The sequence below is a fragment of the Macaca thibetana genome, chromosome 1 (assembly GCF_024542745.1).
Source record: "Macaca thibetana thibetana isolate TM-01 chromosome 1, ASM2454274v1, whole genome shotgun sequence".
NCBI lineage: Eukaryota > Metazoa > Chordata > Mammalia > Primates > Cercopithecidae > Macaca > Macaca thibetana.
Window position 1 is genome coordinate 111828765 of NC_065578.1, and position 14636 is coordinate 111843400.

Below are 14636 nucleotides of genomic sequence, written 5' to 3' on the forward strand. Positions count from 1 at the left end.
ATCACATGAGGAGGCAGGAAAGACACCTGCGAGGTGGGGAGAAACTGAGGCTGAAGAAGGGACTGGAGCGGGACCCCAGGTGAACTCTGAACTCTCGAAGTTGGAAGGCCAAGGATTTTAAAAAGAATTTTAGTTCCAAGGGCCACTGTGCCCGCAGGGGCTGTACCTGCTATCCTGGGAGGTTTGAGGGTTGGGGTAGTGGGGAGAGGAGAGTCACTTACGGCAGACTGCACCTCCCCACCCCTTCCCGATTTACCACGCCCCCAGGCGATCTGCGGGCGGAGGGAGAGTGAGAGAGCAGTGGGGAGGAGGCACGATGGGAAGGCGAAGGAGGGAAAAAGCTCCAGGGCTTCCACCCTCTCAGCAGGACCCCCACCCTGGCCTCTGGTGCGGGAAAACCTCCCAGCTGTTTCTGATTCTTTCATACTCTCAGCCCCGCCCGAGAGGGTGGAGGACCGAGGCACAGAGGGGGAGCGGGGAGAGACTGAGCTCCGCCGAGCCCGGGCGTAAGGGGCGGGGAGTCCGCAGGTGCCCCCTTAACGTCGGCAGTCGATTCCCGGTCCGTAAAGAAAAGCACCCGGGCCGCGCAGGCCGGGCAGGCAGGAGCCAGGTCTAAACGTGATGCGTTGGGGGTGGGGGGTGCAGTGGGTCGGAGGAAGCAGGGCGATGAGCTCTAGCTGAAAGCATCCCCTGCCCGAAGCCGACTGCCCACGGCGCCCCTGTAGGCAGTGTTGAAAAGGTAGTCAAGACCCCCAACTCCCGGTGGCGGGGACTCCACCCATTTCACAGAAGCGCAAGGATGGAGGAAATGAGTGCATCCTTCGTGCTCAGCGCCAGTGTCACTGTAGGTTGGGGACAGGAGGGAAGTGCCCGCATCCCCTTGTTCCGCCAGCCTGGCCGTCACCCACAGAAGTGGGGCTGCCGATTGAAGGGCGCTAGGACCCGGTGGCGCGGTGTCGGCAGGGACTGGGCGCTCCGGGCGCAGGAGGGAGCCGCGGCGCCCCGTCGCAGCGCGCGGGAGCAGGTGGGGGAGCGGTGCGGTGGCGCGCTGGAGCCCCGAGGGGCGGAGGCGGCCGCTACACCTAGGGCGCCGCGGAGCGCCCCGGGCTTGGCGCGGGCGGAGCCGCCCTAAGGGCCGCGCGTGTCCCCGGCCTCGGCCCCGCCCCGCCCCGTCCAATGAGAGCCCGCGGCCGAAGGGGCTGTCCGCACACTAGGCCCGCAGCTCCCTTCTGCGCCGCAGACCCCCTGACATCGCACCCGGTGCTCAGGCAGCGGGCCCCAGATCCCGGGTTCGGCGCGCCGTCGTCGGCTTCCGGACACTACAACTTGCGCCCCTCTCTGGGACCCTGCTCCCGGGCTCTGGACCCCAGGTGACCCTAGGTCCCCAGCCGCCGGCGAACCCCATGGCCCCCCAGGGGGGTGAGGTAGGAGCAGCGTGAGTACCCCTAGAAGGTGCCCCGTCCACGCCCCTCCGGGCTGCGCGGCGGGAGTCTTCGGGGAGCTATGCTGAGACCGGGTGGTGCGGAGGAAGCTGCGCAGCTCCCGCTTCGGCGCGCCCGCGCCCCGGTCCCTGTGCCCTCGCCTGCGGCCCCCGACGGCTCCCGGGCTTCGGCCCGCCTAGGTCTTGCCTGCCTTCTGCTCCTGCTGCTGCTGACGCTGCCGGCCCGCGTAGACACGTCCTGGTGGTAAGTGGGGCTCTTAGGCTGGGCGGGTGAGGCGCTTGGTAGGAGAGGCCCGGAGGCGCCTGGAGGGATTGGCTGCTCACTGGACCAGGCTGTCGCTTCGACAGAGTTGGAGAACATTCGGGCAGGACTGTCACTGAAATCTGAAGTCCCGGAGTGGCGGGAGGGTGAGGCGCCGCGTCTTACACGCCTGGTGAGAAAGGCGCGGGGCATTTGGAGCCAGGACGCCCGGTGGTCGCGGCTCCTTAGGCCTCCGTGTGCTGTACCCCCTCTATTTCAGCTCAAGCTCCTTAGGGCAGAAGCTACCTTCCGAGTTTCCCTCAGGGTGAGTTCAAGGAACCAATGACCTTCCAGGGGCCGCAGTAGCTTCGCCGGGGCCCCAAACGTCTAAGGTCGCCCTCTGAGAGGTGGAGAAAGGGGCAGCTCGCTAGTCTAGCCCACCCATACCACAGGAAGGCTTTGGTGAGGCAGCAGCACCCAGCCGAGTCTTAGAAATGGAATCGAGGCAAAATTTACCCCATTAGCTCCCACAATTAAAACAAAATGCATGGGTTTGCATTATCTAGGCGTTTGTCTTTGGCCACCGTTTTGAGGCTGTCACTTGGAAAATTTGTCTCCCTCCCTTCTTCCTATTCTTTCCTATCTCCCATTTCTCCCCTCCAAGAGCCAGAGGGCTGCGGAGTCCAAAGGTACTAAGAGAACCCCTCCCCAGATTTCTTGCAGGCCCTAGACTCCAGACACTTCACAAGAGGGCAGATGAGGCAAAAAGGCGTTACAGATCCACTGGATGTCTGGTGTCTGTTCTTTTTAGAATCCTCCCTGCCCACTATTCCTTGGATGGCACTCATCACCTTCCCGTAGGAGAAGGAGCTGCTTTCTCTTCTTCCCCACTCTGGGGAGAGGGCAAGGCAGGGAGAGTTGAACCTAGAAAAGACTCAGTCTTTCCTCTTCACCCCGCAATCAAACTGGCCTGTTGGAGTGGGCTATTGCCCCTCTCCACCATGCAGTGCCCCCCTTCCTTTCCTAACTCCGTTCTTTTTCCCGTGTAAGCCCCCCTCCCCCAAGTGTAGTCTCTTCTCCCCTTGCACCCTGTGGCTTTTCTTCTCTTGACTTGGAATCTTGGCTGAAGGGTGAGGGGTAGCTGGCCGAGGGGCCGCCAGCTTGGGCTGCAGATTCCTATCATTTCAAGATGCGTCTCTCCTCATCCCAACCCCCACTCCCTGTTTTCCTGTTTCAGAAAAATCTCTCTTTTGGATTTTTTTTTTTAATCTCTGTAGTGTTGGGGAAGGCTGGGAGGGGGGGTTCTGGATGGGGGAACAGAGAGGCCTATATCTTACATCTGGCTTGAAACATTCTTTTAGAAAGGGAAAGGGGAGAAGGGGGATGAGAAAAACCTTTCAAAGTTTTGAGTGAGATCAAAGCCACCTTTTGCCTTCATGAGCTTGGTCTGGCTGGGGACTTGGCATCTTTAGGGTCTTTGTTGAGATAACGTGAAGTGACCACTGCCCATCTTTATCTGGCCCAGATGGCAGTTTGCTTTTTGGGACTCTTGATCGCTTCTTACCAGTTTGGGATGTAGTCTGGGGGACCAATTGGCGTTTGGGTGAGGAAGTGTCACTCTGGTAATTTCAGCATCCTGGCAGCGGTTCCTAAAGACCCAAATGGGGGTCTTCCCAGTCCCCATTTTGTACCCTTGACTACTCCTTCTCCCTTTTCCTTTCTCCCTCTACTACCGTCCCCTGATGTGGTTCATATTAAAGATTCTGGAAAAAATTCCTGGGTGAAAGAGCTAGGGAGGGAGGGAGGTGACACACAGAGTGACTTAGCAGCCCTTGTGAAAAGGAGGAAGGCTGCAACAGGGCCAGGTTGGGAAGTGCGTACAGAGGTTGTTTCAGCCTCCTTGCTCTACACCTGTCATAGTTACAGGCCCAGATGCCTGCCTCAGTGATCACCACTTGTGGGATAAGGTGAAAAGCTACCTTCTAAAGGCAGGCTAAGCCCCCAAGCTTTTCTCTTAGGAAAAAACCAGCAAGACTGATGTTCGTACAACCCGTGGAAGAGAAATGCGTGTTGACTCTGGTGCGTCCATGTTCCACTCTGGAGCAGAAGGCCATCATTTTCACCAGTTAATAGTTGGATTTTTCTTATAGCTTGAGATTCTTCCCGTTACTCTCTAACCACTGCCCTCCCTCTATCTATCCTAAACAGACCAAGAAATAGGGGGGTCCGGCATGGGCTTTCCTGTTCCATTTTGCATTCTGTAGGGTGTTGGATGTAGGGAATCACGAGAACAGGATTGTGTTCATAAGCTCACAAAGGGAGAGAAACACAAAGTGGTGTCATATTGTTAGCATTACTGTTAGCAACAGCAGTTGCTTTTAATAAGCCCTTACTGAGCTTCAGGTACTATGGCCAAACACCTTATGAGCATGATCTTTGTCAATCTGAAATAATCCAGTTATTTCACAATCTGAAATAATCCAGTGAGATAAGTTCTATAATTATCATCCTTATTTCACAAATGAAAGTGATGCATTAAGAGCAGATTCATGGAGGCTAATAGTGTTATCCCTTTGTTCAAAGTCCTATATGTGGTGGGCTGAACCATGTACACTAGGGGCTGTACACGAAAGGAGGAAAGAAAAAAAAAGTGGATCCTTGGCCCATTTGTGTCTTTAATATACAAACATAAAACATCTGCAGATAGGCTGGCAACTGTTGACAAGTAAAGCTGTGATGGAAATGGGAGTTTATGGCTGACTAGAGGGAGAAGGGAGTTGGGGATAAATCAGAACAGTTAGGTGTTTATTATAGTGATTGCATACCTACTATGTGTCAGGCACTGTTCTCAGTACTGGGGATACTGAAGTGAACAAAACTGACAAAAAGCCCTGCCTTTGTGGAGCAGTGCATCCAAACCATGTGGGGATCTTGGTGAAATGCAGATTCTGATATGGTAGGATTCTGATACTGTATAGATACAGTATCTGTATCTATAATACAGATACTGCTGTTCTGGGGACCACGCTTTGAGTAGCAAGGGGCTAGAGTAGTGTATGCTTCACTTTGTCAAATGAAGGGATGTGAATTGTCCAAAAGCAGGTGAAGAGAAGCATTCTGGGGCAGGAAGCTGGGAAGGAAGTGAAGAACTTCCAGAAGGAAAAAACAAAGCTAGAGTCGGGGCATCTAACACTCTACCAGACCATGAGGTGGGAGATGCCTTAAATATCTTTGTATCCCTAACATCTGAGCTCAGTGCTTGGCACATGGTAGGCATTTTGCAGTCTGGTGTTGAACTGAGAGGAAGATGGGGTTAGCCTCAGGCTCAGCTTTATTGGAGGCCTCCTACACTAACTACAAGGGGCTGACTGCTGGAGAGCAAGCAAGTGCCTTGCTCTGTGGCGTCTTGAGGCCATTACATAGTGGAGTAAGGGTGGTAATAGAGACGCTTAATTATCTTCCCATCTTAGATACTGAACAGATGTTCCCACACTCAGTGAGGATGTAATAAAAAGGACCTATGTGGGCTGCAGCAGAATGGACTTAAGTCAGACCACAAGAAGGACTTTTTGCCCGAGTTTGGCCTGCCCCACTCCAGACTGTCTCACGAGGGCTGGGTTATTGGTCTGTCATTCCCATCCAACCCTCCTCACCCAAGCCCCAGTAGGAAAAAAAAAAAAAAAAAACAACAAACACCCATTGCCTAGAGCAGTACTTGGGCTGAATTAGGGAAGCTGAACAGTGGTGAGACAGGGACAAGCTCCAACTCCAACGGTCTTGATTCTCCAAACAAAGCACCACAGCAGTGGGTGTAACTCTGGGCTGTGCGTCAGGCAGCCCTTTCCGGCCTGGCCCTGTCTGGGGTGTTTATTTTGTTTGTTCCTGGAAGCTGTTGCCCTGATGGACAGTGCTGGGGATGCTGATTCCATGGGATTTGTTAGGGGAGGGCCAGCCCTCTCACCCCTTCCCCGGGACAGATGGGCCCCATCAGCCCTGCTGAGTTCCCGAAGAGGCAAGTATCAGCCCTCCTTGTGTTTGTTTGAGTTGGTGTCACCAGTGGTGATCCAGTCTGTGGGTGAGGGCCGGCTGTGGGAATGCGGGGGGGCAGTAGGGGGGGACACAGAGCCCAGGGCAGTCTAGCTTTTCCCCTCCCCACACCAGCTGCCCTCCCTTCTCCTCACCCACTTCTAGGCCCATTTTGGGGCTGTTCCCAAACCACAGGCTCATTCATAGCTCAAACCAAGTCTTTTCTGTCCGCAGTAGCAGTTGCTCTCCATGGCCCCCACCTGTTCAAAAAAGGGAGGGAGGACAGCCCTTTGATGCGTTCTGGACAGGAGAATAGAAAGTTCCCAGCACATCAAGGAAGGTGCTATGGGGTTAAAGGGAGAGAAGGAGAATGAGAATGGAGCTGGGCTGTTGAGCCGAAGGAAGTGGGCGAATGGGTCAGATCTCATTTGGTGGCCTTTTGGGGAAAATGGGTGATATACTCCTGTTTTCTCTCTGAAATATTCTTCCTGAGGCTTGTGGTGGGATCCAGGGTTAAAACTTAGTGAAGAGAAAATATTGCCTTGAGAAACAATAATAACTCTGGCAACCCACCTATTCTTTAGTAGCCCATCTGAATTGACCTTCTTTTAATTGTTCATATTGGACAGACTGGAGACTGGAGTGTGGGGAGAGTCACCCTCTTACTTATCTTGGCCTTTGGCTTCCCACTGCAAACAGCCTGTGCAGTTCCGTCCAGGTTGGGGAAGATGGTTTTAAAGGTTCATTAGTTAAGAAAGGTCCTAGCCGGGCGCGGTGGCTCAAGCCTGTAATCCCAGCACTTTGGGAGGCTGAGACGGGCGGATCACAAGGTCAGGAGATCGGGACCATCCTGGCTAACACGGTGAAACCCTGTCTCTACTAAAAAATACAAAAAACTAGCCGGGCGAGGTGGCGGGCACCTGTGGTCCCAGCTACTCCGGAGGCTGAGGCAGGAGAATGGCATAAACCCGGGAGGCGGAGCTTGCAGTGAGCTGAGATCCGGCCACTGCACTCCAGCCTGGGTGACAGAGCCAGACTCAGTCTCAAAAAAAAAAAAAAAAAAAAAAAAAGGTCCTGGGGCCTGGAAATAAAGGGTTTGAGGAGGAGAGTAGAGGGTGGGATCTTCCTCCCCAGACCTCACAATTGGGAATGAGGATTTTTTTTAGCTCCACGGGTCTGACTAGAGCTGTAAACATTACTCAAATTGCTCACTATGTCTCTTCCCACGAGCCCCTCCCTGTCACCGTTCCCCTGCTGTCAAACCATATCTTCGTGGACCAGCCATGCAGGACACCCCTGTTAATGGGAGCATAAGAGTGTTGTCTCAGATCCTTATTTTGTTAGTTTATGTTTCCATGAAGCTCTTAATGTTTATTAAATAAACAATGAGTTTGTGTGACATGCCCACAGCTTCTGTGTATGTGACACATGCCTAGCCTGTGTTCTGGGAGTGTGTGTCACTTTGGCCTTTGGCTGGGGAACTGGTGATGGTGGGAGGCCACTCAATTACTCTCTCTGCAACTGTATAACTATACTTCTTCCGAACTGTGGGAAATGGTTCTACTCATCAGCTTTATGGAATGTGGGTTAGGGAGAGGGGACAGAATCTCTTCAAGGTCTGGATGCTAAACGTACCCCTTCCTTATTCCCTTCCAATGCAGAAAAAGGGCTGGGATGTTCTGACAGGGCCATCTCCGCCTTGCAGGTACATTGGGGCACTGGGGGCACGAGTGATCTGTGACAATATCCCTGGTTTGGTGAGCCGGCAGCGGCAGCTGTGCCAGCGTTACCCAGACATCATGCGTTCAGTGGGCGAGGGTGCCCGAGAGTGGATCCGAGAGTGTCAGCACCAATTCCGCCACCACCGCTGGAACTGTACCACCCTGGACCGGGACCACACCGTCTTTGGCCGTGTCATGCTCAGAAGTAGGGGCCTCTTCCATTCTGTGTCAACTCCTTCCCTTTCTGTGCTGGGGGTGGTGAGTGGAAAGGGTAGGAAAGATCTCCCCTCTCCTCTCCCACACACTGTTTCATAATCAGAGGAAGAATTGTGGGCACAGCCCAGGATATAATTGGGAACAGACTCTTAGCACCTTAGATTTGTAGACAGGGGCTCCTCTAAATCCTAGTGCTCTGGGACAAGACCAAGATAAAGCATTCCCTAGAACCTCCATCTTTCTCCCTCATTTTCCTTGTCCTCTCCAATCCCCAGCTTGGGAGGCTACCATGTACTGTAAGGCTGAGGTCTACCATAGGCCCTCTGTTCTTAACACCACCATCACTATCATCACCCCAACACTCCCAGCACTACAGTAATGGGAACAAGAGATAAACAGAAAGGTGATATGTAAATATTTGGAGAGTCAGTGGCTTGGCCTCAGCTCAGCAAAAAAGATAAATAGAGCTAGACAGTAAACTAGGAGAAAGGGAACAAAATGGGAATCTGGAGGTGTCAGGCATACAGGGGCGATCATTCATCAGTCTCCAAGAGCAGGGAGGGAGACCAAGCAGGCAAGGGAAGGTAGCATGGATCTCTAAACAGGCTGACCCCTGGGCTGGGGTCTCCATTGTGGGGGAACTGTCCAGCAGAGTGGGCCTGAAAAGGCCTGGAATGTGGACTAAGGCAGGCTTAGCTGAGCCAGGGCTAGCACTCAGTGGGAGGGGATGATTCACCAGGAGACTTTTCAATGGATGGACACAGGGAATTTGGCAGGAAACAAGAGTATAGGTCAGCTCAGAAGGTCAGATATACAAAGAAGTGGATGGAGAGTAGTGAAGGCTGAGGGGAAGAGGTCAGATACTCTGGGGAATGCTCTTGGAAATGAAAGGCACCTTGAATAAAGGGGGTGTAGGGGTGACTCTGGGAAAGAAAAGGAGGGAAGAGGTTTCAGAGTCAGAGGTTGTATGGGCTGAAGAAGGGGACAGACATGGGCCTCCTTCCTGAAGCACACCTCTACAATTCTCTCTCTAGGTAGCCGAGAAGCAGCTTTTGTATATGCCATCTCATCAGCAGGGGTAGTCCATGCTATTACTCGTGCCTGTAGCCAGGGTGAACTGAGTGTGTGCAGCTGTGACCCCTACACCCGTGGCCGACACCATGACCAGCGTGGGGACTTTGACTGGGGTGGCTGCAGTGACAACATCCACTATGGTGTCCGTTTTGCCAAGGCCTTCGTGGATGCCAAGGAGAAGAGGCTTAAGGATGCCCGGGCCCTCATGAACTTACATAATAACCGCTGTGGTCGCACGGTCAGTACTCATGTCTGTGTAAGTACACTCATATTTGCTGGGGGTGACCAGTATGTGTGACCATGGACTAAATAAATGTGAAAGTGGAAGAGCTGAAGGCTTTTGGGTCACTTCCAAAAGCCCCAACATCCTGGGACAGGAGCACTAAATGCAAGGGAGATTGGGAATGCCTAGGGTCAACCAGGTGCCTGAAGAGTCTTCACACAGGTGGAAAGTAGGAAAAGGTGGAGAAAAGAAGTAACTTTTTAAGAAGGGAAAGAACTGCTTTCATAAAGACTGAGAGGAGAAGAGGTTGTTCTAGTCAGTTCCCTGCTATTTGAATGCCTTCTATGTGCCTAGTACTATGCTGGAAAATGGCATACTACTAAAGTAGAAGGCATGGTACCTGGCATTCTAAAACGTGAAAAGTAGAGGATATGCAAGCAAACTGTTATCGTGAACAGAATCCTGTGGCTCTAAAGTTCAGTGGGCTGTCTGTCATGAAAAGGAAAGCACTGTTGGTCCAGGAAGATTTACTGGAAAAAGAGTTTCTTGAACTTGATCAGGAAGAATGGGTGGGATCTGATGTGGGAGAGAACAACCAAGAGCTCAATCAGCCAGCCAGGGCCAGCCTATCTCAGAGCACTCATCCTTTTGGCCCTAGAGATGACTAAAATGTGCCCTGACCAGCTACCTCTCCCTTAACTGCCTTCCCCCTCCTCCAGGCTGTGCGGCGGTTTCTGAAGCTGGAGTGTAAGTGCCACGGCGTGAGTGGTTCCTGTACTCTGCGCACCTGCTGGCGTGCGCTCTCAGATTTCCGCCGCACAGGTGATTACCTGCGGCGGCGCTATGATGGGGCTGTGCAGGTGATGGCCACGCAGGATGGTGCCAACTTCACCGCAGCCCGCCAAGGCTATCGCCGTGCCACCCGGACTGATCTTGTCTACTTTGACAACTCCCCAGATTACTGTGTCTTGGACAAGGCTGCAGGTGAGTAAGGAAGGCAGGCAGGGACATGGAGTCCCACTTCTTAGTGCAGGCACCCCTGGTTAATCATGGTCTGTTCAGTCTCAGGAGTTAGGGAAGGGGGTGCTGTGGGAGGAGGCAGTTTCCTCCCCACATGAACACCTGGTCATGAGATTGTTGACTTATGCCTCAGTCTACCAGGCCCAGTGCTGCCCAAGTAGACAGGAGGTCACTCAGCTCCTTGGGGCCTGAGGTCATGCATCACTCCTTTGTATCCCAGCATCTGGGATACAGTAGGCATTATTCAGGGAATGTTTAATTTAGTTACCTGTTTTCAGTTTTAAGCAATGTGTGGGCTACACAGAAACATAAGATGCAGCCCTAACCCTTTGGCTTTTTGCAATCTACTTAAAGAAATGAGACATAATGGGTAGACAAATGCAAAGAGAGTTGATTGGAGAAATCAATAAAAGTTTATTTGAGGCCGGGCGCGGTGGCTCAAGCCTGTAATCCCAGCACTTTGGGAGGCCGAGACGGGCGGATCACGAGGTCAGGAGATCGAGACCATCCTGGCTAACACGGTGAAACCCTGTCTCTACTAAAAAATACAAAAAACTAGCCGGGCGAGGTGACGGGCGCCTGTAGTCCCAGCTACTCGGGAGGCTGAGGCAGGAGAATGGCGTGAACCCGGGAGGCGGAGCTTGCAGTGAACTGAGATCCGGCCATTGCACTCCAGCCTGGGCGGCAGAGCGAGACTCCGTCTCAAAAAAAAAAAAAAAAAAGTTTATTTGAAAATGTAGGGAAAAAAAAAGAAACTGTAGAATTTAAGCTGCTCCTTGCAGCATAGGGAGTATCTGGATAGCTTGAGAGAAGAGTGGGCAATTTCTTATCAGAGTAGTAGGTGGGAAAGCACATGACCTGTTCCAGGGACAGCGAACAGACCAATCTGCTGGGTAAAAGTTCCCTGTAAGGGAGATTAAAGCTAGAAAGATGTCCTTGAAAGGTTTTATCCAGTGTCCTGCCATTGAAGATTCTGAAACAGAGCTGAAAAAGAAACGAAGGAGAGATCCCTACCAAAGGCAGGTAAAGCTGCAAATGGTTGTTTTTCAGTCTGTTCGAGGTATTTGTGGTGGGATTCTTGGAGGTGCTGGAAGGTGATATGGTTTTTCCCCAAGGGAATGAAAGTTACCATCCTGGCTCACATTTCGGGTTCAGATAGGTTAAACTAGGAACATGCAATGCAGCAGAACTCTTCTCCTCTGGTTATTGTCATGGGGCTCCCAGGCTCTTTTCTACAGGCTCAGCAGTCAGGACTTGGGTGAAGTGGAGCCAAAAAACCTCAGTTATCTTCGGTACTGTTTGTTTTCACCCATCACTGTCATTCCTGGAAGAGTCAAGTGGCTTGGAGTAAAATTGGGCATAGAAACAGGAAGGGGCTCTACGCAATTAATGAAGAAAATAGTCTGTATACCTTGTAGGGTGCTAGAAGAAAAAAAGTCGGAGTCCTCCTGATTTTCCCAGTGATTTCCTGCCACTAAGTATACTTTCCTCCCAGTTGGTCTAATTCAGAGGGTTACTCTCTGGATACCTAGAAATAATTCCATAATATCTTAGGTGTAAGCCTACCCTGCCATACTGAAAATACACCTTTAGGGAAGGAACTTTGGAGTCAGGAGGGAGGATAAGTCAAATGTGTGTTGGTTTTTCTCACAGGCATAAAATTAGGCCTCCTAAAACCCAAAGCGGGGCCTGGAATTCAAAGAATATAAGTCATCCCAGAAAGAATATGGAGCCAGGAATTCCCTCCAAAGCAGTAGAGTCCAGTTGAAGTTTCTGTGGTGATAGAAATGTTTTCCTATCTGTGTTGTCCAATACAGTAGCAACTAGCCACATGTGATTACTGAGAACTTGGAATATAGCTAGTGTGACTGAGGAGCTACATTTTTTAGTTTACTTAATTTTCATTAATTTAGATGTAAAAGACAATATGTGACTAGTGGCTGCTACCCTGGACAGCACAGCTCCACAGTGTAGAAGGGGCTTTTGGTGCCCAAGAGGACTTAAGACCCAGCCCTTGGAGTTAGGAGACTAACATACACAGTAGACCTAGTCAGCCCACATTCCAGAGCAGTGGTCTCCTGACATTCTGGATCCTTTACTCCTATCATTAAAACAATTTGAGCATATATCTCCATTATATGTATATTTATTTATATCTGTGTTCCCCTATATGAATATGTATGTTAGAAAACATACATCAATATTTTAAATTGATGAGATAAAAAAACATAGAAGTTCTAACATTTTCCTCCCCTATCCCAGTGGCATGTGGAGACTAATGCTGTAGAAATCAGTTAATCTATTCTCCGTTTTGAACCTAGGCTAGTTACTTTCCTATCTCTGGATCCTTATTAACCATGGAAAAGGTTGGAGTAGATGCTCTGATGGGCCCAACTCATCCAAAAGTCTATTGATTTTATGATCTGTTGGCAGGATCTCTTTTGCTAAAATCAGTCAGAATGAGGTTCTAAGCATTCCCTATGCATGGGGAAAACATGATCCCTATCCTAGAGTTTCCACTGTAAGGGGAAGGGATAATGCTTAGGGATAATAATAATAATAATAATAATAATGATAATACAAGGGATATTACTTAGGAATATGCCTGCAGCCAGTCATGGTAATCAGTTCACCTCTTCAGATGAACAGAGATTATATCTAACAATCTATTATTGTGCTTATTTTCATATGAGAAACTAAGTTAATGTTTCATTTTGACTAAATCACACAACTAAGAGTGGTAGAACTGGGATTTGAATCCAGACAATATGATGTCAGAGCCCATGCTTTTTTTTTTTTTTTTTTTTTTTTTGGAGACAGAGTTTCACTGTCACCAGGGCTAGAGTGCAGTGGTGCAATCTCGGCTCACTGCAGCCTCGACCTCCCAGCCTCAAGTGTTACTCCCACCTCAGCCTCCTAAGTAGCTGGGACTACAGGCTCATGCCCACGGCACCTGGCTAATTTTTTAAGTTTTTGTAGAGGCAGGGCTTGCTATGTTTCCCAGGCTGGTCTTGAACTCCTGGACTCAAGCATTCCTCCTGCCTCAGCCTTCCAAAGTGCTGGGATTACAGGCATGAGTGAGCCACTGTGCTCAGCCCAAAAAAGCGATTCTTTATGTCTTCCTTCTGAGAATGTGGGCAAGGGTATCCAGGGCAGCTGAAGAGATAACTTTGTTCTCACTCCCTCTCTTTCCCAACCCAGGTTCCCTAGGCACTGCAGGCCGTGTCTGCAGCAAGACATCAAAAGGAACAGACGGTTGTGAAATCATGTGCTGTGGCCGAGGGTATGACACAACTCGAGTCACCCGTGTTACCCAGTGTGAGTGCAAATTCCACTGGTGCTGTGCTGTACGGTGCAAGGAATGCAGAAATACTGTGGACGTCCATACTTGCAAGGCCCCCAAGAAGGCAGAGTGGCTGGACCAGACCTGAACACAGATACCTCACGCATCCCTCCAATTCAAGCCTCTCAACTCAAAAGCACAAGATCCTTGCATGCACACCTTCCTCCACCCTCCACCCTGGGCTGCTACAGCTTCTGTTTAAGGATGTAGAGAGTAATCCATAGGGACCATGGTGTCCTGGCTGGTTCCTTAGCCCTGGGAAGGAGTTGTCAGGGGATATAAGAAACTGAGCAAGCTCCCTGATTTCCCACTCTGGAGATTTGAAGGGAGAGTAGAAGAGATAGAGGGTCTTTAGAGTGAAATGAGTTGCACTAAAGTATGTAGTTGAGGCTCCTTTTTTCTTTCCTTTGCACCAGCTTCCTGATACTTCCTTGGTGTGCAAGAGGAAGGGTACCTGTAGAGAGCTTCTTTTTGTTTCTACCTGGCCAAAGTTAGATGGGACAAAGATGAATGACATGCCTGTTCTCTGAAGTCAGTTTGAGCAGAACTACCTGGTACCCCAAAAGAAAATCTTAGGCTACCACATTCTATTATTGAGAGCCTGAGATGTTAGCCATAGTGGACAAGGTTCCATTCACATGCTCATATGTTTATAAACTGCTGTGTTTTGTAGAAGAAAAAGAATCATAACTATACAAACACATATTCATTCTGTCTTTTTCTCTCTACCATTCTCAACCTATATTGGACAGCACTGCCTCTTTTGCTTACTTGCTGCCTGTTCAAACTGAGGTGGAATGCAGTGGTTCCCATGCTTAACAGATCATTAGAACACCCGAGAACACTCCTAGGATAGAGTAATATAGTAAGTCTGGCCAGGCCTTGTGTTTGTTTGTTTGTTTTTCCATGCATTACTCTGTAGGTTAGCCAGATTTGGGGAAACACGGAGTAAAAGATAGGCAACTCATGGATGGTGGGAGAGCAGGAAAGCAGGTCTGATCTCAAGGGCCCACATGAGGCAAAAGTACATATTAGGAAGGTAGGGATCTCTGGCTTTGGTATTTCTTTATGAGAGGATCCTAGCCTTTGAAGCTGGGAGCAGGAGTCAGTGGCTACAGTGGGAAGGAGTGCTACGGGTTGGGGCCAAAATGATACACAGAAGGCAGCCTTCCTCCATTTACTCAACAAATCTTTATTTAGTGACTCTCCAAGTCCTGGTGATTATTATTGTTCAGTCCACATTCAGCTTAAATAGAGGAGGGTTTCTTCTATGCTATTACCCATTGCCTAACTAGGTTTGCAAGAGTGGAATCTCCAGAGATAGCAGGCTT

General features: G+C 50.4%; 1 protein-coding gene across 1 annotated transcript; it reads left to right on the plus strand.

The window, feature by feature from the left end:
* Positions 1-988: 988 nt before the first annotated feature.
* Positions 989-14174, plus strand: WNT2B (Wnt family member 2B). Its single transcript, XM_050747570.1, has 5 exons — positions 989-1685; positions 7414-7634; positions 8680-8957; positions 9662-9926; positions 13164-14174. The coding sequence occupies exons 1-5, from the start codon at positions 1504-1506 to the stop codon at positions 13391-13393; spliced, it is 1176 nt and encodes a 391-aa protein (XP_050603527.1). The 5' UTR covers positions 989-1503; the 3' UTR covers positions 13394-14174.
* Positions 14175-14636: the final 462 nt, after the last annotated feature.